At 43.1% G+C, this 26,324-nt stretch overlaps 1 protein-coding gene across 1 annotated transcript in view; it reads right to left on the bottom strand.

The window, feature by feature from the left end:
- Window positions 1–26,324, bottom strand: part of GRIN2B (glutamate ionotropic receptor NMDA type subunit 2B) — a gene marked incomplete at both ends in the record, with an annotated part of 169,185 nt that overhangs the window by 100,328 nt on the left and 42,533 nt on the right. The window contains one exon of the mRNA XM_082280837.1: window positions 18,365–18,963. Within this exon, the coding sequence (XP_082136963.1) occupies window positions 18,365–18,963 (599 nt within the window). The remainder of the gene's footprint in view (window positions 1–18,364; window positions 18,964–26,324) is intronic.

Raw genomic sequence — 26,324 nt, 5'->3', positions numbered from 1 at the left:
GCCAGGGAAGGTTTAGATTGTATATAAGGAAAAATTTCTTCAGTGAAAGGGTTGTCAAGCACTGGAACTGACTGCCCAGGGAAATGGCATGGCCACTCTCCCTGGAAGTATTTAAAAGATGTGTAGATGTGGCACTTACGGACATGGTTTACTGGTGGACTTGGCAGTGCTGGATTAGTGATTGGACTCAGTGATCTCTGAGGTCTTTCCCAACCTAAATAATACTTTGATTCTATGAATATTCAACTAATGCTAGTGGTGAGGTTCAAGGCTGCACCACCTTGCTCTGAAATCTCTTCCCAGAACACAGAATGCCTGTCATGAAATCCAGAGAAGTAGTATTTTTTACTATGTTTTCTCCAAGAAGAGACCAAGGGAGGATGCATCAAGTGTCAGAAGATGTTTGGCCAAATCTTTGCCAAATCTCTCCCAGCATCCTGACCCCAAACTTGCCCCCTCTTTCAGTCTGTAGCTCTCGACTACAGCTCTCATCTGGAGCTTGTAACCTCAACATGCCACTTGGCTCCAAGAAGCATTTTACAAAAACTTGAGAAAAAACAGTATCTCTGGCAGTGCTTCCTTATCACTAAGTCTTCCCATGTTTGGGGATGATTCATGAGCTGCATGAGTTAATCTGTTTTGGTGAAGGTAGGACTGCAAAATATAGCCCTGTAGCTGAACACCCATGGCTGAAGAAAGGAGAAAGGGAGAGAACGAGGAGAAAGAAAAGGACAGCCTGTGGAGGACTGGATTTTTTTCTACTCTTTCACTTGTTTTTCTAACTGCTTGGATGGTTGGTTTTAGTTCCATGCTGGGGACTGGCACCGATTTTCTTTCATTGTGTGACATACGTTTTTAAATGAACATTAAAGGTGCTGAAAGCCTGGGGTAGACACTTTCTCTTTTTTTTAAGAAACATCATTTTCAATTCAAACTGAAATAAAACAGTTAGCGTCTCTGCTTGCTGACTGAGGCCCAGGTTTAAGACCCTACAAGAACATATTCAGCCAGTAAGCGGATCTGTCTTGACCTCCTAAAAATGTTCCAGGAAGCCCACAGACAGAGGAGAGATCTACACTGCTAGAGCTGGTACCACCATCTCTTCAAACTGTCCTCTTCTTCCCAAGGTAAAGCCTTCCTTATAGATTCCTCTAGCTATGCCAAATTTTATCTTTAAGATTGACATTTTCCATATCAGATGTTCATGTCATGTCTGATATTTGACGAAGATTGAAGTTAAAATGGTCTGTTCTTTTCCAAAAACAGGCAAGAGGAAAAAAGCTATTTTACCAACATTAAGAAAAAGATAGTGACCTTTATAAAAAGCTCCAGTAGTTCTCTGCTTTCAAGGGACATGAATTTTGATGAGGGAGGAAAGCAAATGTTCATTTCATGCTGATTTTTCCCATACTTGTGAAAACCTAGACAGGCTACAAGCTTTTGGAAAAACTGCAATTTACAGTTGTTCAAGAAAAATTAAAAGAGCTTTCAAAAAAAAAACCCAGCCTTTTTTAAATCCTCTCCTCACTGGACCTTCTATAGTCTAACGAACTACACATAACTGGACTGGGGAAGCAGAAGAAGGAGGAATACACCTCTTGGGTTTGTATTTCCCATGATTGTGCCTGCTCCCTGCACATAGCAATCACTGGAAAAGGAGGCTGGCTAATTCCAAAGCAGTAGGAAAGAGCTAGGAAGATGATCAGGATACACTGACTTGGGACACTGCGAGAAGTATGGAGCTAAAATGCTACATGGGAGAAGAGAACTGGGAGCTGTGACACCTGTACTATTTGGACAAAAAGACTGTGACTTGTTGGAGCTGAGGGGAGGGGAAGACAGATTGGACAAGGAGTCAGAATAGGAGATAAGTGGAAATAGATGAAAACAAGTGACACAGTCCACCATTGAAGGCTGGATTTTTCTAGATCCAGGTTCTGGACCCAAGATTAATTGTCTGTAAGGTAGATTCTAACTTTGCTAGGTGAGAACCAGACTGGGACAAGAAGCCAGAAGGGCAGAACAGACAAGGCAAGCTGGTGGAGACAAGACAAAAGAGGTCAGCAGTGGGAGAGGAAATCTAAACCATCGAGGCTGGCAAAGTGTTGGCTTATTCATTACACAAAATCAAACACTGCAGAACAGCAAAAACATCAGCATTATAGTTATTCAACCAAATTGAATGCATTTTGCATCCATTTTGCATAACGACTAAGAATCAGTCCTGAATCAACAATTTTTCTTGCAGGACCCTGGTCTCATTGAATGCACTAGATAGATTAATTTGGGAATCAAACTTAGCTGTTTGGAAAGTGGGCAGTAGTCAAGTGAGAGGTTGAGAATGGAAAAAAAACCAGGAAAATCATATGGCTAAGCCAGCTGAAAGTTGTACTGCAAAGCTGGATTTGTCCCTGCCTCTGCAGGGTGGTGGTACGAAAAGAATAGAATAGAATAGAATAGAATAGAATAGAATAGAATAGAATAGAATGTTTCAGTTGAAAGGGACCAACAACAATCATCTAGTGCAAATGCCTCCTAAACACTGACAGGCTTGGAGCATTGACCACCTTTCTGAGAAGCCTGTTCCAGTGTTTGACCATCCTCTCAGCAAAGAAAACCTTCCTAATGTCCAGTCTAAACCTCATACGGCACAGCTTCAAACCATTCACATGCATCCTATTACTGGATACCAGGGAGAAGAGATCAGTAAAATCTTTTAAACCATATTTTTTCACAAGCAGTCTCTAAATCTGTGCACCCTATTTTCTGGATGTTTAACAAAAGCTGGACAAATCCTCTGGCCCCTCTTTTTGGTCCGGTGGCAATTCCAAACAAAAATAAGTACTGTACTGAGAGCCCAATTTTGGCAAATCAGTAAATATAAAGTTTTGACTTTGTTGAAAGAAGATATACATATATTCAGCCTGTCTTCTTTTGAATCTGAACATCATTTTTTCAAATGAAAGGAAGATGCATATTGAAGTCATAAACAAATTTGAATTCGAAATTCAGTGTTTCATCTCAAATATATTGAAAGAAATAATCCAAATTAAAATTAAAAAAAGGAAATGGTTTGGAGGCTGTTTTGCTTTTCTCCTGGGTTCAAGACGATTTCTGCAAAACAAACAATTATACAGCGTATAAACAAACAGCCCATATAACTTGTATGTCACCAAATTTGTATTTCTACATTAATAAAAAATCAATGAAAACCGGTGCTCAGTCCTAGGTAAGACTTGGCAGGGGGCAACTGAAGAATTGCTGAGTTGAAGACAAAGAGAAATTTGCTTTGAACACTGAAAGCATTCTGTAATGATCAGTACTTTGAATAATGAGATGCTAGGTGTCTCAGATGGGCCATGAAAAATTAATAGACATTTTTGACCTTAATCTTGCTGCACCTCAGTTCCCCGCCTATACACTGGATTTACATAAAGCAGCTTGTGTCCTCTCATCTCGTAGGAGTAGGGTGAAAATCCATGAACTTCTTGAGATAACTGGCCTAACATGCCACAGATTTGCCTTGAGACAAAGAATCCTCAATTCTCAGCAGCCTGTGAAAGCAGACACAATACAAAGCTTAAAGATACACATTAGGCAAGGCAAAGGAAACAAAATACTGAATCACTGCTCAGTCAGGAAATGTCAGCCATCCTGCATACAGAGGCAGGCAGGGGTCCTACCTTGAAAGATAGTACTGAAACCACTGCTCTGTAATGCACAGACACAAGAATGCCAAATTAAGATTGCAGCCTTAATTCTGGCATTTTCTTCTGTTTGAAGTGCTTGCCTTTGCAACCTAAATAATATTCTTCTGACACATTTGTGTGTACATAATATATGAAAGGCTCTTGGCTCAGGGGCCTTGGGCTTCACAGAACATTGCAGCAGTCCCCCTGAGTTTTCCTCCCCAGTTATTTTGCTTCCAGCTCATACCAGTTTTGCAGCACTGTATCAGAGCTTGTCTTTTCCTGTCTCCCTCCTTTACCACATGCCCTTCCTCAGAACTCCTTCCTCACCTCCAGCCACCCACCCTGCCAGCTCCCCAGCACTGGCTTTCATTGCTGCATTGTTAATTATTTGCTTGGGCAATCACGATCCTAGGACTACGAGCACAGACAGAGGTCTCGCTTCATTAGATATAAAACAGCAAATACAATAGCTAGAGGTTTCCTAATTTCAGGGCAAAATTGCAATAGTGTTGGTTTCTGCATCCTTCCCAGATCTGGTGCATGATGCAGAGGTGCCTGCCTCCACCTCTTCTTTCTTTGCAACGTTCCACCCAGTAACTGTACTGGTGGGAGGCAGAAAGGAAAACCTTGACTCATCACACCTGTCTCTAATGGCAGTTGTCATGCTCCTTCTAACCCCAGGTTCCCTAACATTTTCACTGCTGTATAACTTCTGTAGTATTATAGTCCTTATTCGTACCTCTTTACCTGAACAGCAGCTTAAACATTCCCAACTTCTCACCTGAAAGCTTCTTTTGGGGTAAAACTCCCTTCAGAGAATTTCTGGTATGGTTTTGTTCAGCCTGAAAAATATGCCCAAAGCCTTATGCAAAGACCATACAGACAACAAGTTTGCATCAAATGAAACAAAGAGACCATATCAGGGTGGGAGTAGGAGCTGATGTTTAAAAAAATTCTGTGCAGAGGGAAAGATAATTTAGAAATTACTTGAAAAAAAGAGTTCAGAGCTTCTTTAGTTTTCAACTTTTTTTTTCCTACTAATACTAAGCTTCAGAAGTTGAAAATGTCAAAACAATAGACAAAGACCAATCCAGTCCAAACTGTGGATAATCCTCTTCTCCCTGGCATCATGACACCAGCAAGATTCTCCTTTGCTAACACCCCTTGTCCTGTCCTGTTGTAAGTTACTGACTTACTCCTTTTTCTTGTTCTTTCTCTCCCTTTTCTCTCTGTCTCCTGGCTCTCTCCTCTGGCTCTCCCTGGTGAACAGTGAGCTGCAAGAAGCATTCCTGGGCTAGAAATTAACATATTAATGAAGAAAGAGCCTTGAAGAAGGGTTGAGAGATGGGGAGAAAACAGAGAGAGGAGGAAGACAGAACAAAATAACAAAGGGAAGATATAATGAAGAAGGGACACAGAGCCAAAGCACAAAGGGAGGGAAAAAAAAGGCCTTTCTCGGGAACTTCTGCTATTTCAAACACTTCCATGGGAAGAAAAGATGAAAGAGAGGAAAAGAAAGGGGTTAGGAAAAATGGGGTGGCTCTTCTGTTTTAAGCTAAGATTTAATATTTCTATAGAAAATAATCACCTATTGAGGGAAGGATAAGAAAATGGAAGATGGCAGTGATGGAAGGACACAGAGACACACAAAGGGGACATGACTGATAACAAGAGCAATGGGTTCATCCCTAGCTGTTTGCAAAACACCACGAGCATGGAATCATGGAAATACCAGTGCAATAAGCTTTGCCTATGGGCTATTGCCTCCCCTGCAACCTCCTGTTCTCTTCTTCCACAATGTGAACCTGTAAGCCTGCCCCAAAAATTATGCTGAAAAAGAAGGATAAAAGGTCAATTAGCAAGGACTACTGTTGATCTGGCAAGCTCACAGGCGTCCCACTCCCAACCCCTCTCAGCAGTCTCTGAGGCAAACAGTGGGAAACCCATTAGGATCAGTGGGTTGAGGAGGAAGCAAAAAAATTGTTAGTTCAAACATCTAAGTACTTGTTCCATCCTCTCTGTTCCTCTGTTTGACTACCCACCATTTACATCCTTCTATAGAAGCACTGCAGAAGAACAGATTCTGAATAATGCCAAAGAATATATTCTAAATTTCCTCTTGCACCCACTGGCCAGAACAAGCCCACCATTCTCATGCCTGCTGACAAGACAAAAGGGGGGGGGAAAAAAGGGATTCCTGGCGTGAAGAAGGAACATAAAGAAATAGCATTTTTAGTGGTGAAATACATGGCAGACATTGTAAAACCAAGGCATAAGGACTTGACTAGGAAAACAAGCTTTTTGGCATAGGTAAACATCATCAGTAAAGGTGTGAGCTGTTACCAGAGAGCCATTCTTGTAAAACAGACCTGTCTCAGTTTATCCCCATCTTTCACAGTCCCACCAGCATTTGCCACCAGAAAAAAACTTGTTCCACAGCTCCCTGGTGGTACCAAGCCTTGACACCTCACCAGACTACAGCAACACTGAGAACACCCTCAATACCCTCAATGCTGAGGCCCACGGTCTTGTGCAGCAGCCTCCTAGAGGTGTAGTGATTAAGTAAATAGCCTGAGGCACAACAGTGCTTGTCTCCTTAACCAGCCCAACACCTCCTTTCTGCTGTGATGGTGAGGGGAGCAGACCAAGAACCGTTTGTCACTCAGCCATCTCCAGAGGAGACCCCTAGGTGCTACCACACAGCTTGCTTTGATACTTAAAGAAACTTTCAGCATGAACCTCTGTCACAAATGTGACAAATTTATATGGCTGCTTTCCCTTGACTTCTCAGGTGACAAGAGGAAGTTCAGGGATTTCCTGGCATAGGAGTTCCCACTGCTCAGCTTCAGCAGAATAGCCACAGCCAAAGTCACAGCATCCATGCAACTGCCTGGTTTTGGGTACTTCTGCTGCTCTGACCTGTGGCATCTGAAAAGGCAAGGCAAGCTCCAAACCACACAGAGAAATAAAAGTCAGTGTCACCCACAGCCCTCCCCTTAGAGAACCAGCTGCATGTCCTTCACAGTGAGTGCTCTAAAACCAAGCCCAGTGATGCTTTATATTTCCCCAAGTGGTCCTCCAGCTGCACCACATCCCCACACTCCCTTTCTGTCAGTGCCTTCCTCTGGGGACCTGCTTCCACACTGACAACTGATGGCTGCAACAAATGTTTCTGAGCTGCTGCAGCTGAGCACCAAGAGGCAGAATCCCTTCTGCAGGCTTTGTGAGGATTCAGAAGTGGGTGACAAAAAGGGATGAAATCAGCAACAATGCAAACCAGCCTGATCTGCAATGCAAGTTGGTGGATGCCTCTCACTTCGGCAGCTCTCCTCTCCCCTGTGGCTAATCCTACCCCTGAATGCCTACATACCCTCCTTACTGGCTTACATGGTACTCCCAGTGCCACCCACTGTTGGAAGTGCCATGCTTTTCTCATCTGGCTCCCTCACTCTGCCAAACTTTCTTGTTAAGCAATTTCATGGAACTATAATAAACTATTCCGAATCAATTTCACAGCATTGCAAAGCTTGTGCCTTCATCAATTCAAACTTGAGCCTTCCATGCAAAATTGCGTGGAGAAAAAAATACAAATCAGTAAATTAAGTAAACTTCTCACGCTAGACAGTCAAACTGGGGCCTTTTCCAGAACTATCATCTTTCCACAGCCACCAGAGAAACTGTGGCTTGGTGCCACCTCCAGGGCATTTCCTGGAGCACCTCTCCTGTGAAGAAAGGATGAGAGAATTGGGTTTGCTCAATCTGGAAAAGAGAAGCCTTTGGGATGACCTAATTGTGGCCTTTCAGTACCTGAAGGAAACTTACAGGAAAGATGAGGCAAGATGATTTAAAAGAGCGTGCAGTGACAGGATGAGGGGGAATGGGTTCAAACTGAAAGAGCCTAAGTTTAGATTATCAGGAAAAAATACTTTACTGTGAGGGGGGTGAGGCACTGGAACAAGTTGCCCAGAGAAGCTGAGGATGCCTCATCCCTGGGGATGTTCAAAGCCAGGTCAGATGGGACTCTGAACGATCTGGCCTAGTTGAAGATGTCCCTCCCATGGCAGGGGGCTTGGAACTAGATGATCTTCAAGGTCCCCTTCCAACTCAAACCATTCTGTTATTCTGTGATTCATCTGACCTCTAGTCTCACATTTGCAAAAAGCAAGACCTTCTCCATCTCAAAGCTACATTAAAACCAAAACAGATCTCCAAGTAAAGCCCCCCAATATCTCAGCTACGTGCCTGAAAGGAAAGGAAAAGGAAACTGAGACAAGGGCAGCAGAGCATGCAGAATTCTGAAATAATGGTTCTGCTGCACTTCCTGGATTCTGGGCAAGTCAAATGCTGGAAAGCCTAATATCCCACACTGCCCTGCAGAATAGCTTTTTGACATGAATACATACTAGGCATACTGAAGAGCAGCTGCTCGATGTTCAGATTTATTCAGAGGCTGTAAGCATCTGTATTTTGCACCTCAAAGTCTTCAGAGTTCCTTGGTGACGCTGAAGAGCATTTTGTCATGGCTTAAGCATCAGCTCTTGTATGGTCTCACCATGCCCTACGTCACCACTCAGATGCAGAATGACAACATCAGCATCTTTGTGAAGAAGGTGGAAAGCATTGCTTGCAGCAATCTGTTTGAGGTACCTCATGTCATTCACAGGGCCTAATCTGTCAGTGACACATTAAGAGGGAAGAAGGCAATGAAAGCTTTTGGGAGGACCATCTTTTATATATGACATCTATTACCCATGTGGCTGCATCCTCTCAGAGTTTCATTGCCATTAACCCTTTTGCTCCCCATCCAGTTCTGGATATCGCTCATCTCTAACCAGTGGCAGGTATGCAGCAGCCTTGTTGGACATCTCCCTCTGCCCAGGGCTGTCTCCAGGGCAAATATGCAGATAATCAATGTAGAATCTAGATAAATCAGCTCAAAACATGTCATGTTCTTGGAATGAAGGAGGTCACTGAAATTAGATATCATTTGCTCTTGAAGTCTGCATGCTGGAAAAGCTGCTAACCTCCTTCCTGAAACCACTTCTGGAGCTGCTGGCTGCCTGCTTCTTACAGCCACACGAGAGGCATGTGTGGCACTGCTGCTAATATCTTGTGCTCATTAAACACCCCCAATGTCTTGGCGAAAATCCACCTCTAGTAAATTCATTCTGCCAGCTGAAATTCCTCGTGCAGCTCCAGCAAAGGTGCAGTATTCATCTCTACTTCATACTCTATTCTGTTAAACAGTTGCTCTATTTCACCCCAGAGATGGCTGAATTTTTGTGGTGAATTAAGCCATCCCTTTCTACTTTGTAAAGTGCTTTGGAACTGCAGATAAAAGATGCTACGGCCTGTCATAAACAAATGCAAGATGCTGACGCTGCTACTGGAGGTAGCCATCTTGCTGAAAAATTATTTCATTTGTGACACTAATAATACAGGGAAGAACACTGGGCAAGACACTGAAAACTCATTTCCATCTTGTTTTAATACAGCTTCCAAAACCAGAAAAAAAGCCAGCATTGAGTCAGCATTTGTGCATTTTTAGCTACTGTCACGCTACAGAGATTCATGGGTTTTCAGTCCATTGTGGCAGCTCTCTTCCACCATGACCACACCATCAAGAGGGTGACCTCTTCATCTGATTATCTGCTGTCTCTCCAGATCCTTAACAAAGACCATCACTAAGTTCACCACAGCTGGTTTTCCACCATTTCTCATGGTACACTACTGCAAAGGGGAGGCCTAATCACCTTAGCATCTTTATTCAGTCAAGACAGGTGTAGAGACCTGTTTGGTGTGATATAACAAGCTCAGAAATCTCTCCACAGGGGTGGAAAAGAGCTTTCTTTGCATGAAGATGGCTGGCAGCATTCAGCCTGATTGATCATTTCAAGGGCAACTATGGTTAGATTTTAATATTCATCTTATATTAAGGTGCTTGCAGGCTTGAGTAGGGACATTTTTATTACTTAAATCAGGAGAGAACATGCTGCAGAAATGATAGAGCAGGGTGTACTGAGCAAGCTGACAGGTCTCTGCTATTTCTATTTTCTTTGTTATTATTTCACTCACATTCAAGCTTTTTAAATACCACATTTCTAGATTATATTTCATTCAAATACTTCAAGAAATATAGTGCACGGTGAACGTCCAATACAAAAAAAATTACACTATTCAAAATCACATTTTCTAACCTTAGCAAAGCAGGAATCCCATGTCCAACAGTGCAAGCCCGAAGCTTGAAGTGAAGCTAGCTTTGAGTTATTTGTCCACACCAACAGAAATCCCACTGCTGGCTAATTATTTGAAAGCAGAACAAATTCATAAATTTCACACTCTCTTAACTCAAAATTGGATGAAAGGGATTTTTTGCTCAGATTTTTCAAAAAATGTTCACTTTTGGACTGTGAGTGAAAATAAAATTTGCAATGTAAAACAAAATGTACTTTAAAAATAATTGCTACTTGAAAATAGGCCAGTGAAGAGGTCTGTGCACTGCAGAGGGAGGTCTGGATTCTGCACAGGTAACAGGTATTCAAAACCTGTTACCTGTGCAAAATTTGGTTGGGTCCCTTTCAGATAAGTATTCAGCTGCCCCACAGATATGCAGATCCACATTTTCCCAAAATGTGGATACAAGACTCAAGTAACCCTTTAAGCAATTAAGCAATGATTTTGAAAGGAATTTCATCAGCAGCATCTAGTCAGGAGTGCTCTAAGCCTCAATTCAGAAAAGCACTTGACCACGCACAATCTCTTGGACAAAGCATAGATGGCAAAAGCCACTGAACAGCAGGTGCTTCTGCAGGGGAGCAGGCAGCTGTTTGACAGGGCTCAGCTCCATCACACAAGCATGTAGGACAGAAAGGGGAAAAGAACACCCCATTGAAAGTTAAACCACAGGAACAGTGTTAAAACTGCAGAACATTAAAAAATCTCATCCCAGACGTACCAGGGTTAATACCTCCACTCTTTTCCAAGAAAGGTCACCTAAATTAATTTTTTTCCTTTTTTTTAGTGAATTTCTAACAACACAAAGGCTGTCATGCCTCCCCCACCCCCGCCTTCCAGGAGGGAGCACTAGGTGCAAGCAGCAATGGTGTCTTGTGTCTTGTCAAACCGAATCGTGAACCCAAATTGCATCAAAGAGAAGAAAAAGCTGCTCCAGAGTTGCACAGGGAGCCATAGCAACATGGCAGTTCCTATTTTTAAAAACTTGAAAGATAGTAAGAACATTAAGTCTGAGGGGAGGAGAGAGGGGGGAAGAAAAAAAAACCAAAAAAACCCCTACGTTTCTATCAGAAAGGAAAAAAAATGCACATGTTCCTGATAGGTGCCAGTGATGAAGCCACATATGGCCAGCCATCAGTGTGCAGGTGTGCAAGCCAGAAAATATCCATTGCCCCATCAAGCCAGTTCTTGAAGGAAAGAGGGTATTTCTCACCTTCCCTCTGCTGCTCTGCTAAAGCAGGATTTCAAATTCCCTGAGGCGCTTTAAAGCCCACAGCGCCCTAACTGCATTTTGTGATCAGAGCAGGATCAGCAATGGCGTAGCTGGTGCTAAACTGTAGCCAGAGCTAGGTTTGTGGTTTCAAAGCTCCACCACAGAGGGGAGGATTTTGACTCATTTTCCATGAGGAGTGGAGAGAGTCTGAAGGCACACGTTAAACATATTGTCACCAGCAAGTGAAGTTGCCACGGTATTAGCACTAATTGGACTTGGCTGCAGAGCAGAAGATGTCTCAGAGGGCTGGAAGCAGAACATGGACATTTTCCCATCTGGAAACTGATGGTGCATACCAAAATTCATTCCCAGCTGGTGGATTTTGGAGGCGTTTATGAAAGGGTATGTCCTTTAATCAAAAGATAACTCTTGCCAAAAACCCACCACTTCAGTGAACCCTTCTAGTAGCTCAGTTGGCTAGAGCAAGGTGCTAACAAGAGCAAGGTTGCAAGTTCAATCCCTGCATAGGCCATTTACTTAAGAGTTAGACTTAATGGCCCTTGTGGGTCCCTTCTACTGAGAATATTTTGTGATTCTGTGATCCTATTTTAATTGCAAAGAGGGTGAAACACCCAACTGTCCACTCAGAACAAGTGCCTCCTCTCCCCTGCTGACAAATCCCAGCTATGCAGGACTAAGGCACCCTGTGGTGCCTGCTGAGGAACAAACATTTTTGCTGTGCCATAATATACTCCCAGCGAGAAGCCAGCGATCTCCAGTATCCTACCAGCATACAAGTTAGTTTGACGTTTGACCTTCCACTGCAGGACAGCTGTGCTTCCCACTGCCCAAGCAGTACTGCTTAAGAGCTGGGCAGAGCAAGGACAGCCAGATGCAGACTGCCCTTCTGTATCAGGCACCCTTAGCAGCCCACCTGTATGGGGGAGGTTTGGATCAAGAGCATGTTACAAACTGCCCTCAGCATTTCCCTCCAGTGACAGAAAAACAAGGAGTCAGAGGAAGCCAACACTTCCTCCAAGATGTGGCAGCACGCAACTGTTCACCTCCTGACCAGGTATCATGAATAACCAGTAGCCCCAAACCAACGAACCCAGCACCTTTCACCAGCACTGCACCACTGCAATGCACACAGGGCAAATGAAATGCAATAGGACATGCAAGACCGGGGCAGAAAAAAGAGATGGCAGTATGCACAAACAGAGACTTGAATGACGTACAACAAGGGATGCAGGGAGGCAGAGAGACCCTGACAGAAGCAGGAGGTACAGGCCAGCCCCAGCCTCCAGCTGCTGCTGGAGCAGTGACAGGAACAAGCAGATTTCAGCAGCAGGGATCTCTAATCTGTCACCAGCGCTCACGCCACGTGTTGCCAGTCTGCACCAGCCTGATGGCAGCAGGACACACCAACCAGAGGGAACATAATCAGCTGCTAACAAGACATGGGCTTAAAGGCTCCAAAAGGTCAAAAGTTACATACGCCTCCTCACCCTCCAAATTTCTGAAAAGGGCAATTTCTGCATCCTTGGGAACATGCCACTTACACCTTCTCTCACCACCTCCCCAGCATAAGAAGCAAGTCCCAGCACTGTGCCTCCCACAACGGGAGCACCACAGGATTCAAGGGCTGGAGCAGGGCTTCCCAGCCAGCTGCCATGCAGGGAGATGTAGCCCTGCCAAACTGAGTGAGACAGGGCTCCTGTCTCTTAGTATGAGGGTAACTCGACAAACCTGTGAATTAAGAAAGAGTGATGCAAATGGCCCATTGTCCATTCCTGCCCTCAACTCCCCAGCTGCACCATGTGAAGGTGCATGGCCCACTCAACTAGGACACAACACAGAGTGGCTCCATGGCAGTACCTGCAAATTACATATGATGACCCCTGTGTCTGACTTGGAAGGCGATGGCTGCCATGATTGGAGAGGAGAGGGCAGGAGGGTGGGTTGAGAGAGACCAGAGAAACAAGGAAAGGTGTTTCCTGGGCACTGTCCTTGGCACTGACCTGGAGAAAGCAGGTCCAGGGTGCTATGGGCATGGTGCTGCTGACAGGTATCAGGGTGACACAATACCCTGAAGGAGCACTGCACTTTTTTAGGGATATGTACAGCCCATATGGTCTTGAGTTTCCAGGGAAGCAATTTGTTTGTACAACCCAATTGCAAGAACTTTCTCTGCTCACTGACTCACTGTTCAGGTATCTAAGCCCAGAAAATCCTAGTTTCTATTAGGGAAGTGCGGCCATGTGAGAACAGAGCTTGCCCTGGTTGTTTCAGGGAAAACAGTTTCCAAGCACTCATCAAAGGTTCTTCTGCCTTTCTTATCTGTTCGGCAAGGTAAAGCTACAGATGAATGTTACTTCCCCCAGAGTGGAAGTGTCATGTCCAAACAATGCACTGAGCAAGCTTGCCAGTTGTTTGCCTATTTGAAGAATCTGAGGTACAGAATTGACCTTAACTTTGTTTCCCTCTAAAAGTATTTCTTTGCAAAGGTGGTATAATTCCACATTTGTATTTTAATTCCAAAGCAAATGCTCCACTGCACTTTTTATTAAAATGAAATCTGGTGTGTGCAGCCTGGTGTTAAATGAGAGACTATTAAAGCCAATCAGTGGAGAACTCATTAGTAACCCTACAACAACAAACTAGTAGTTATGGCCCAGCATTCACAAGCAGCCATGACAACAAGTAGAAAGAACCCAGGTCTCATTGAAGGCTACAATAAAACCACAGCTTATGTAGCCCAAAGACTATGAATATCCATACAAAACAGCTGAGCTTCCATTCCTCAAATATGTGCCAGAAATTATATTCCTTTCTTATGACTCATCTCTGAATTCCACTCCTAAGAATACTCCTGTCATTTAGTTATTTCTTCCCATTTCGAAACTGTAATGAGAAGCACCAATCCAGAGCTCAAGGAAATCTGTCCCATCAATTAAAATAACGAAATAAGCAGAAGGCTGCCTATAAACACATCCACCTCTGCCCACTCACTCCTCAGCAGCCATGGTGAAGGAAGAAAAGATGAGCTTTGCAGGATGCCTAGAAGCCTAGCAACTCTCCTAGGAAGGGCCAAGAGTTAAGAACTCCTTATCTGAGCATTTCTTTCCCAACCTTTGAGATCTTCTCATTCAGTAGAAAAGAGGAGAGCACACAGTAGTTTTGCTGGGTGCCCAGAAGACCAGATATCGGGATAACTATAAACTTGGTAGACTGAAATATTCATACCAGATTTCTTTCTGGGACAATGAAAGAATAAATGAATAGGTAATTATGACAAACAGAACAAAGAATTAAAGACTGTAACTGAACTGGGAAACAGCATTTGGATATCTGGACTCCAAATTACCACCTAAGCCTATTATCAGCATAAATTGAGATAAATCCCTCACTAGAAGAAAAATTCCTCAAAAATCATTCAAAAAGATAACTAACAAACCTTGTAGAACAAACCTCTCTCAAAGTATCATTTTACTACTCTTTAGTGGAGTTATCTCATCAGCAGGTTCACTTATTGGACAAAATCCAAAATGTTCAATGGTCGTGATCATACTTCTGCAGTTCCAGTCTAACACAAAAGAGAACCAGTTTCAAAACAGACAGAAACAGTTGCTATGAGACCATTAGTGCTACAAGAAGATGCAGACCAAACACCTACATTGTCAAGAAATGGCATTTAGATAACAGTCTGTCTTGTTTCTTTTTGTGCTTGCAGCCATACTTCAAATAAAACTTTGTTTGCACAAGTTCTTGCAAAAATGAACAAGTGTCAGTGTAAAAAGGAGGAAAGATATGGAGAATCTGAACAACATTCAGCTCATTTTCTCCTTACTCCATTATACACCCAGATCAAACACTGATACCTTGTTGAGCAATACCATTTGATTTTAGCTGCATTCAGAACAACCGCTCTTTTAGAAAGACAAGGAAAAAAAGTAAGAAATGGTCAGAGTTCAAAGGCAGATCTTGGGAAATGACTAATTCACAGTCTTAGTGTATAGTGTGCCACAGCTGAACTAAATTACACATTTTTTTAGTTGGATGTGTCACTCTCCAAAGAATAAAATGGAAAAATTCCTTTACTGCATTGCCTCCCAGCTATGGATTTGAAGTAAATTGGACCACTTTGGGTTAGCTTCAAGAGTTTCTGAAACAGTAGCTACAGGGTGATGCCTTATCTGAGGTCACATACACATACACTTTGTCTCCCCAGACATCAAGCCCACGTACATGCATTTCTCTGTTCTGTGTAGGCATGTGGAGGGGGAACTGTAAGTTGCAGGTTGCTGAATATAGTATTGCTGGATCCAGAGCAAGGCTGAAATTAGCTTTCCAGAACCTGCAGTCCAGTCCAAAATGAGCCAAACCGTGTTCCAGACAGGCAGGTATTGCTGCTACCTGGTGTGCACAGTGCACAAGTACTGTGGGATCCTAAGAGGTGGAAGGGGCTAGGGAAAGTATGGAGTAGCCAGGTCTGCAGAATCTGTAATATCCCAGACAGAAAAAAGCATAGCAGGAGAGGTTTAAATCTTAGTAAATAATAAATTCCAGCAAATTCAATGGAACTTGAAGGTATGAACACAGATTACAGCTATTAATCTCTGTGGGTTTTGGCTCAGTAAGGTGAACTCACATCTTCATGACTGCCTCTTTCCACATCTTGTGCTTCTCCTCTACCTCTCCTCCTGCACAGACTTCTGGCATGAGGCTGAGCTTGAAGTCTTCTGATTTCTATTGAACCCTTGGATTTGTAAAAGCAATGGCTTATTTCAGACACCACTAGCTTCTAAACTTCAAAAGGTGCCTGAAAGTAATTTGACTTAAATAAAAAACTAAGCACCTAACTCACTGAAGTCAAACTTTTAACCATCTCACTTGGAAATACAGAGAGGGTGGAAATATGGGCAGGTGGTGGGGAGAAGGAGGCAGGGTCAGAACCCCCTCACAGGCCAGCACCATGTGGGGCAAAGCGAATATTTGCACTGTGTTCACAAGTAACTGCAAAAGTATAATTATTTCTGCAGGTGCCTGCAGCCATCTACACAGTGGCAGAACAGAGCTTGGCACAGACTGACTGACTCTGCTTCTCAGTGAGACTGATGTCAGTACCCAAACTAAGCTGGGTGTATCTACACGTACTGGCACTCATTCCTGTGAGTGCTGTAGCCAAAGCAGACAAAGGAGCAGAAACAGCATGGTTTGGGCCATGAAGGTGAGAAGAAAGCTAGGATCTTCAAAAGTGACAAGAACTGCTTTCATGTGGGGTGCCCAGGCTTCAGGGCATATCTACACAGCACAACAGTACTGTCACATCTACACTCGAGTCTCTGAGCTGGCAACTTCTAAACAATGCAAAAAGGTGCTGTGCAGAGAGATTGTGTTGGGTCCTTGAAGCAGCGTAGTTATATGGGTATGATGTTATGCATAGGCTAATACAGTGTCAACAGAACTCATTAGCAGAAGGTCTCTGCAGAATGCTGCATCACATAGCAGGGAGTGTTTTGTTTTCTAGATAACTGCTGAAAAGACACAATAGAGCTCCCCCCAAAATCCCTCTTCATTTGGGTAGAACAAAAGCCTGCCTTGATGTTACTTCTCATTACTTTGTATACTCTAAATATATTTTCCCTGCTTCATCATTCCAGTGATGACTCAAAAGAGCAGCAGAAAAAACCCTTACCCCTAAGCCTAGCTGGAAAGGAAAGAGATAAAAGCTTTGGGCACCTTTGGTAGTTTCAAGGCCTACATAGAGAAAAAAAACAGCATAGGGAGGAGGAAGTAAAAACAATAAGAGCTGGTAATATGCCAATGGATCACAGAGACAAAGAACAAATAGCAATATGGATAATCTATTGGGCCAAAGAATGAAGTTCTCTTACAGTCCCCAGCATTCGGGCAAAGCAATAATCTGCTTTCTTGTCCTCTAGTACCCCTATCTGCCTAGGACAGTTGACAGCAAGGGGTCACAGCATGCAGACCAATCCATCACATTTGCACTGCTCAGTGATTCAACATGACAAATGAACAAAGACACTGAGCTTGGTGTGGCCTGATGGCTACTGCCTGGATTGTCCTTGTCACACCACAAAGGATCTAACATATCCAAGGATTTTATGTGTAAAACATTGGACAATGACAGCTGAGCAGGTCAGGGGGCATCTGGATTCCATGTCTAATTATCTGGGTTGCTTTGCTACATGCTAAAAGTCCATGTGGGACAAAAAGGAACATTTAGTGATCAGAGCGCTGTTCTAGAGGTTGTTCCACCACAAGCTTCCTCTATGCCCTTAAACAGATGTCATAGCAGTGTTTCTTAGGAAAATCTGACTTTGGATACAAAAAAGATGTTTATTCAAACCTGTTTTCTCAGTGTTTAAATACCCTTTTCAATTTTGAAAAACCTGCCGTTCCAGCCGAGGTACTAGGCTTTCTGCATAAGGTACACAAGAGAGTGCCCAAAACACCCAGCAGACAACAGCCAATGAAGTGCCAAAGAGCAGGGTGACAGCACAAGCCCTCCTCTGAGGTAAACCAGATTCTTAAGACATCCAAGGGCTCTAAAGGCTTCGAGGATGAAGGAGGATCTCAGCAGAGTTGATGGCTGTAACTCTTTTTGCATCTCTAGTTCTCCACATCTCTTTGCACTTCCTTTTCTCCTGTAGTTCAGGGCTAATGAACAGCAGAAGGACACTTGGTGTACAGACAACAGTTGCCATGAAACTATTCCAGATAGGTTACACTACCATCACCCATAAGGGACACCTGTTCACATAGTGCTAGTGCCTGGAACAGAAGCTGGTGCCTTCTAGACATCAACACAAACATTCCCACTGCTTGCAGCAAGAACCCACTTGAGAGTTGCAGACCTGCTCATGCAAAGACACTCCAAGAAGTTCAGTGCTGTTATGAAAGCAAAAATTTGTGCATTGAGGGGCACACTCAAATTTTTGCACTATGCCTTCATTATTCCTTTTCCTCATGCTCACGTGCCCCCTGTGTTGTATGAAGGCTTTCTAAGGGGGTGACAACACTGGCACTCATGATGCACAGCAACATGGGCCCCACCCTCAGCTCACCCCCCCTTGCCCAGGTTCTGGCCAACACCACCTGCTGCCCCAAAGCACCACATGCCCTAGCAGAAATATTCTGGTATCAGAGGTCATCTTTGACCGCCCTTTTGTAAGGCTGGCCTAGCTCTTTCCCTTACCTGTTGAGCATGTTGGACTGGTAAATCCTTTTCTCCTGGGTGTTGTAACAGCTGCTCTTGGGCTCAGGGATGAAGCTGTGTTCAGACAGCATATCAGAAGCAGCCGTGGTGATTATGGCTATTCCATCCCTTACTCTGGCAGGAAGACCATAGTCCCATTCATCATATGAGACAGAGATGAGCCCGGTGGGGAACTCAGATGGCACTGTGTCTGTATCCCCTGCCACCAGGCTGGGCACGATCCACGTGTAACCATAGCCTGTCAGACCCACTGAGTTGGCCACCTCAAAAATGTAGGTGGCCTCTTCCTTTGTGCAGTAGAGGAGGATAACAGGGCTTTGGAGCTTCTTGAGCTGGTTCTGGATCTTTGAGTCCCCATCGTCCAGGGACATGTCCAACAGAAGGACCTCTTCCAGTTCCCAACCCACAAAGCTGTGCTCAATGGTACTGCGGATCTTGTTCACAAAGTCCTGGTAACCAGGGAAGTAAGTAGTGACAATGGAGAAGATGTACCAGTCATATTCTTCCATGATGTTGAGCATGACAGAAGCTTGCTGTTCTATTGATGGGCCAAACTGGAAGAACATGGATGACTCATCCTAGAATAGGAAGTCAAAGAGAGGAAGAGAGAGAAAAAGAAAACAAGAATAGGTCAAAGGAAATAAACAGCATTCCTAGTCAATCCATCAAGCATAAAGGGGTAGGCACACAGAATCTTACTTCCTATCTTGGCCAGAGCTTAAAGATTTTCAACTTTTTAAAATTTAAGCGAAGCAAGTGAGAAAGAAGTAAAATCCTTTTTATGACCAGCTGTCCTTACTTTATTTTTAAAGGCAGGTTGCCAAAATTACTTAAAGGTTTCAAATGTTAGGCCTGATTCTAACAGACAGAGAACAAGTGGTACACAAGTGAGGACAGAAAAACAAAATATGTACAAAATATTTCCATGAAATTAAGAGCTTTAATCACAGGATTATCATAACCTTATATGTAGCATAAACAGGATACACAGCAGCTTTGATACTGATTTTTGGGACAGTCACTCTAGTTTGAGTATCCAGACCAAAGTACAAATAGAGTAGGCAAAAGCATGGAATACAAATAGCTCTGACAATCTCTACTGCTAGCTCCTCTCAGAGAGAGCAACAGCACAGAGTTCTACAACTGTGAAGGCTCAGTCTCAGAATAACATAAAATACATTAAAATAAAAAAAGAGATTTCTAAACTATGATCAGGTCTGTTGACACCATGTTTTACAGAAATGTCAGCTCAGTATTTCTCTTGGTATTGCTCTCAGATCCTTCTACCATGCTAAGTTCATCTTTGCAAAAATCAGAACATGTACCACTTTACAACCTCCAAGGTTCCAAGGGAGTTTTATACAGATCTCAGCCCTCCAATGGCATAGTGTACATCTTCTTTGTCCTGGGATTTCACCAGATACCAGGCTTTCAATTTGTGACAGATCCAGAAAAATGCAAATCCCTGCTTTTGCCCAATTCATGAAGGAAATGAATGGAAAAAAGTATTTGCCAATATGCTCTCTTAGGGATTTATCTTCTATCTTTTAAAATCAATTGCAAGCTCCTGCTGACTTTTGTGGAGTAGGATTAGATCATAAAAACCCAACCACATATTTTAAAATAAAAAAGAAAAAACCAAACCAAACCAAACAAAACAACAACAAAAAAAACCGAATTAAATTGTATCTCTCTGTGTAGAGATTTCCATTATAATAAGAAAGTTCTCCAAATCCAAGCACCGCTTTTAGGAATGAGAACAGCCCCACCTTCTTTTAATAAGCCTGGAAAACTGGACCAGAGATACAAAAGGACGTACTCAGGAGTTTGAGACCTGGGAAAACTTATTGTGCCTCAAGACATTACCTCAAGATAGTCAGATTTAGAACAGCTCTTTACCAAATTAAGTCTCCTACAGCCTGGCAGGTAAAGCTGTTTTTCAGCAGGGATGCAGTTAATCAATCATCCATTCATGCTTGAATCTTGGTTTTGATTACCTATAGCCATTTTCTATATTGACAAAATATGCTATAGCTCAGCAATTACCCAAAAAAAAAAAAAAAGGTCTGATCCCATACCCAGTCTTAAGCTGTTTGTTTCTCTTCCCTGAGCTCCCTACAGGTCACATCCTATACGAAAGAGTCCTTGCTCCCAGATCCCCATGCCTTTATTATGAGGTTTGGTGATTAAACTTCCTCCATACAGCTCACCACCCACAATGTGAAAGTTCTCTTAGGGCTGCTCTTTGCTTAGTGGAAAAATAATTGTATGCAAAAAGAAAAAGGAAAAGACAACAGCAACAAACTGAAGACAAGTTAAGTTTAAAAAAAAAAAAAACAGGAGCAGCAACTGGAGCCACTTAATACATGGAAAACATCTCACACTTTTTATCACTGGAATTCAGCCCCTTCTCTCAGCACTGTGCTCATGTGAAAGAACCCTTAAAAACAGGCAGAGAAATATTCTCGGCACTCTGGGTTCCTACACTCATGAAAAGAACTTACTCTTCTAATAAAGAGATACTTTGTGTCTTTGAAGCTTATGCAGAAAATTAGAAAAGACAGAGGAAAAAAAAATCAAACTATTGTCACAGAATCTGCCAGAATTCAAAAAAAAGCCTGAACAAGCATCTCCAACACCCTTCATGGCACCGTGCCTTTGAAAGCCACTTGTAGCAAACTGAATGGTAGAGTGCAAAGACTCAGCCTTACTGCAACATGAAAAGGCAAGACAGCGACACCAATGACTAGTATTTATTTTTATATTAAGTTCAGCAGGAGCCTTTCTATACTTATGCATAACAGCCTCTGAACTGACTGCAATTTTTCACCATTTCTAGCAGACAGTCCAAGATCTGAAGGGCCTGGTTATTGAATTACAGGAACATTTGACACACAGTGTCTGGAAGTCTTGTCCGGTTGCTTCCTCAGTGACAAAGAAGGGACACTAGATGGTAAATCCACTAGTGTTTTGAGGCTGCATACATACACTCTCAGGAGTTAGTAGGCATGACACTGAGGTGCAGGAAGTAATGCCCTCTTGGTGATTTAAACAGGGTCAAGCTAAAATGCCTGCCGACAGTTCGTTCCACATGAGTGCACCGCCTAACTGTTGAAGGGAATTCAGCCCCAAAAGACTCGGGGAGAAAATTCGGAGCTCCTCACTAACAAGAGTGTATCAGAACATCAAAAATCAATACACCAAATAGACAGCTTTATCACAACCCAGCAAAACAATTCCACTCCACTGAGAAATGTAAGCACCCCACCTTAAATCAAACAGCACAGGCCACTTGGCTGTGCATGCAATAATTGCTCTTGAGCAACTGTTGGCACTTCTATTACAGAAGCAGCAAGAAGAGGCAACTTATATTCAAAATGAGAGCATTAAGGAGGTGCAAGCCAGTCCAGATTTTGGTTTGCCAAGATGTCTCTTGGCACTTAATCACCCCAATAGTTGGGCTAGCCAAATGTTCTTCATTCCCTAACCAACTCAGCACTCAGAGAGGGGTGAAGAAGGAAGGACAGACAACAGTATAGAAGAAAGTGTCCCTGTCATAATAAATCAGGAGAAATTGCTGATAGAGCAGGATAGAAATCTCAGTCACCACCTTTTTGGGGGGACAAAAAGCGAACTAAGAAAAATGTCCAAAAGCCACAATTTTCTTCCCAACCTTGTTTTTGGGCATGCCTGATGGAAAGTCAATGAAAAAGAGAAGGAGTTGAACAGATACAGAACAGCAGGGCTATCAGACAGAGCATGAATTTGACTTCACTGTGGTGTCACAGTGAAAGTTTTTAAATTAGGAGCTAAATCTAAGAAGGTTTTACCATTTTTACACACATATACCCTATAGAATCATTATTGCTTTATTATAGTCTAAAACCAAAAGGAGTATTTTACCCTTCCAGACATTATGGGTTTTTACAGAACACTGTAAGTTCCTATTTTTCTCCTGACGAAATTTCACACTCTCCACCTTTTTTACCTTGAAACAGCCAAAACATGGTTCAACATTGCCACTGAGAGACAGATTTAAGTTTGGGATAGGGATAGGTCGAGTTTTAATCAGAAGTCCCTTACATTGCACATCATCCAGGTGAAATACAATCCCCTGACTACAGGAAAAAGCTTGTCTTTCTCCTACAGCCCTTTCACCTGCAAGCTCAGGCTTTCCATAGTTACCTGCTGCAAGAGACAGCAAGATGCTGCCTTGTCTGAAAAGAGTCTGAAAGAGCAGAGGCTCCATTACAGGATCTCAGTATTTCCAGAGATCCCAGTACTCCCCCAGTGTCACCCTACAAGGTCAGGGATCTGTAGTTTGCAGAGCTGAACTGGAGGTGGAGCTGATCAATTGACACAGCACCACTCCCCAGCTGACAGATGGCTTCCCACAGAAAATCTGCTCTGAGTTTACCGATGCTGGGACAAGTATTGCCTCCTCCTCCTGCACGTTTAACCCCTCAAATAAGAAGGCTGGATTGCACATGGTGAAGGTGCAAACACACTCACCATGAAGCCTCCTCTTGGAGACTGGTGGCTAGTGAGTTCCTAGGTGGATGGAAGAGGGTTTGCAGAGGCAGGACAAAGTTCAGAGAACAACCAAGTACTATCACCAACCCTTCTAAGTTCTTCAGACTTGCAGCCAAGCCAGGTCTGACCCACACCTCACCCAAGATGTGAACCCTTGGAAAGGCTGCAGGTGACTCCCCCAGGAGCTCTCCTGCAGCTGCACCATTTGAAACCAAACACGGCCATTTAACAAGCCATTTACCTCAGATGTGGCAGGAGAGGTCCCCAGGGAGCTTTTCTCACAAGTTCCTTCCTAACAGGCACTCCAGATTCCCCAGGCAAGCAAATGCAGTTACTGCCTTACAAACAGCATCTTACTATCCAGAGCAAAACTGCTTCTCGGGGCAGACTGGGAAATATCCACAAAGCAGGGGAATGCAAGATCCCCAAAAACAGTTGCAGTGGTCTGTTCATGTTGAGGAACTGGCCAGCCTTCCACTGAGCCATGGTATTGACTGCTGACTTGGCGAGTGAGGAGATCATCATGCTATGTTTCCTCTGTGCAGCCTGAATGTAATCTGGTTCTGTGCTCCATGATCTGCTGGCTGGTCCATGAACACATTTCTGCTACTGGTGGCAAGCTCCTTTAGCTTCAAAGTGCCAGACCCCACAAAGGCCAGGTGTGTCAAGTTAGGCACAAGGAATTTGAGAAAGGAGCAAGTCCAGAGCACTTGTTTGTTTCTCAGATTTTGATAAATATACCATGTCATTGCAAAATGGCCTAGTCTGCTGTCTCCAGACGTGCAGGACAAATAGAGTTTGTGCTGCTAGGGTAGTAGCCCTTTTTTTATTAGGCTTTTGGGAACATCTGTGTATTTAACCCCATTTGCTGCTTCATTAAGCTTCCTGCGCAGCCATAATTCAACAACTGGGGTCTGCCCTTCCTTTCCAGCTTGGAGAGGGGATCCTATCAGATCATAATGATTCAGGCCACTATCACTGTCCAAAGTCCTCTTCTCATTTTCCTGATTTAGAAGAAAAGCTGTTCATGTGTCTTTAGTCTTGATTTGCAACCAACAGCCAGATCACACAGGGCTTCCTCTTGTTTAGATTTCAGTCCTGTCTACCACACAACTGGGGGGGCAAGGGGGGCAAAAAGGAGTGAGCTAGCAGCAAATAACTTCTGGGACAACACAGGCTTTCATTTCCCTACCCATGTATTTCTTTTCTTCAAAACTGAACCACCACTGTGTACCTATTTGTCACAGTCCTGGTGGGATACTTGATTCACTGGGAGTTTTACTGCTCATGATGGAAAATGCCACAACAGTTCAACGTCTTGTAATTAAGTTTTCTATATGTCTGAGTCCCGTTTGTTATAACATATCTGACAGGAAATCAGGATCTTTGTTGCTTAAGTGTTCATTTACTTCTGTTTATCTTACCACAAATCCATTACTGCCTCAGGCTAGCCTACAGTCAGGATCTTCTGTCTGTTTGGTTTTTTCTCTCCAAATTTAATTTTTTTATTTAGTTTTCAACAACTCAATACAATAAAACTCTGGCTTTTATATTACGTGCTGTATCATGCTGTGTGAGTCCTTTCTTGAATGCTCGCACTAGGGACTGTGAGAACATGGTGACACTACAGACCTAATATTACGTCCTCCTGGTGGAATTGGCATCTAAAACAGAATCTCTGCATCTCACACACACATATACACTCACACTTGGCATCTAGAACAGCATCTCTGCTTCTTACACACATATACACACTCACATTTCCACAAATACATTCACAGCAAAACCTACTCAACATAAAGTTGGAGCACGTTGGATTGTGTCATTTCCTAATGACTCTCCTAGTTGATACTATTTAATAGGATTTCAAAACTTTCGTGTTTTACTGAAATAGGTTCCCTGGGTTACTAATGATTTTGGCTTGCACAGCAGATGACCTCCTGCAATCCTTTTCCCATGTTCTGATTCACTGATGAGTGAATCGTTCTTAGTGAAAATCCTGCAAGCTGCCCTGGGAATGTACTATCAGTGGGAAGTTCAAATTTGTTAGATGCACAAATGTGGTTTATATAACCATATCATTTATCAGTTCCCTCCCTTGTTCTTGCAATAATTACTGAACACACTAGACTTATTTGACAGAAGGATACATAGCTCAGACATGATGGTTACGGAAATTGGTGGATGAGTGGTAGCAAGAGACCCAGTTCAGTGTCTCTGCTGATAGAAGACAGGATATACTGCGATAAATTAATTAGGAGAATGGTTGTCAACTCTCTAGGTCTTCTCTGGAAGCCACAATTCCTGATGGCTACTAATTGCGACAAAGAATCTAGAGTTGTTAGCACAATTCAATTTTATTACCCTGGTAAATGATAACAAATATACCAAATTCACATGTATAATGACAGTAACTACACATATAAATATCATTGTATACACAGATCCCAGTCATGGATTGGACATTAATCTCTCTGTAGCAATGGAAACAGATCTGCTGCAGACCCCTAACCCAGGGGCAACAGTCCAAGTGCTCCAGCACCAAGGAGCTCCTGAGAGCTGCAATAAAAAGGTCTCCAATTAAAGATGACTCAAGGGCTGAAAACAACTAAGTGATTTCCACTTTCCACTTAAGGTTCTGCAGAAATAATTCATTCAAAAGACTTTGCAACAGAGGAAACACAAGATAACCTAGATTCTGTAATCTTGATCTTGGGTATTGTTTCCCTCCATACCACATGCAGTTAATAAAAAAGATGAAAGAGTCAAACATACCAAGGCCATTGTCTGACATATACAATCCAGAGAAATTCAGTTGTTTGGCTAAAGAGAGGGTGACATTTGTGAGTTTTATAAACAATGACAGGTAAAAGCAGGCTAATATATGATGGTATGCTGTACCAGCTTCTTAGGGCATCATACATAGATGACAGCATTTTTCCACAGAGGAGAAACAGCAGTTAGCAAGCTGCCAGGATAAACAGTTTTCCCACCAGGATTGTTACATTTCCATTTTCACCTCTGTAGGTGTGTATTTCCTTGTTTGATGAGAGTACATGGCTGGATTAGACCACTGGCCACGCTGGGTAGATTCCGCCCACCAGGTGACATTATGCCATGCTGGCAATTCAGACAGCCCAGGACCAGTTTCCCTGTCCCAACTCAGAGAAGCCCACTAGGTTGGCTTAATATCTTGACATTGCCAGCCCAAAACAGATGAAAGTCAGACTGCCCCATTACTCATCCTTCCAATTACATCATGGTGTTTGCCTGGCTCTTCTTTCCTGGCTGTCTTACCCTCCAGACTAAGGACTGAATTTTGACTGTAAACTGAATGGGATGTCATTGGTATAGCCTTATTAATCAATAGCAGCCATAAAACTATCCAGCACTTTTAAAAAAGTCC

Source organism: Coloeus monedula (assembly GCF_965178545.1).
Source record: "Coloeus monedula genome assembly, chromosome: 4".
Classification (NCBI taxonomy): Eukaryota; Metazoa; Chordata; class Aves; order Passeriformes; family Corvidae; genus Coloeus; species Coloeus monedula.
Note: the sequence above shows the minus strand (reverse complement) of the source record. Positions and strands in the feature narration are given on the sequence as shown.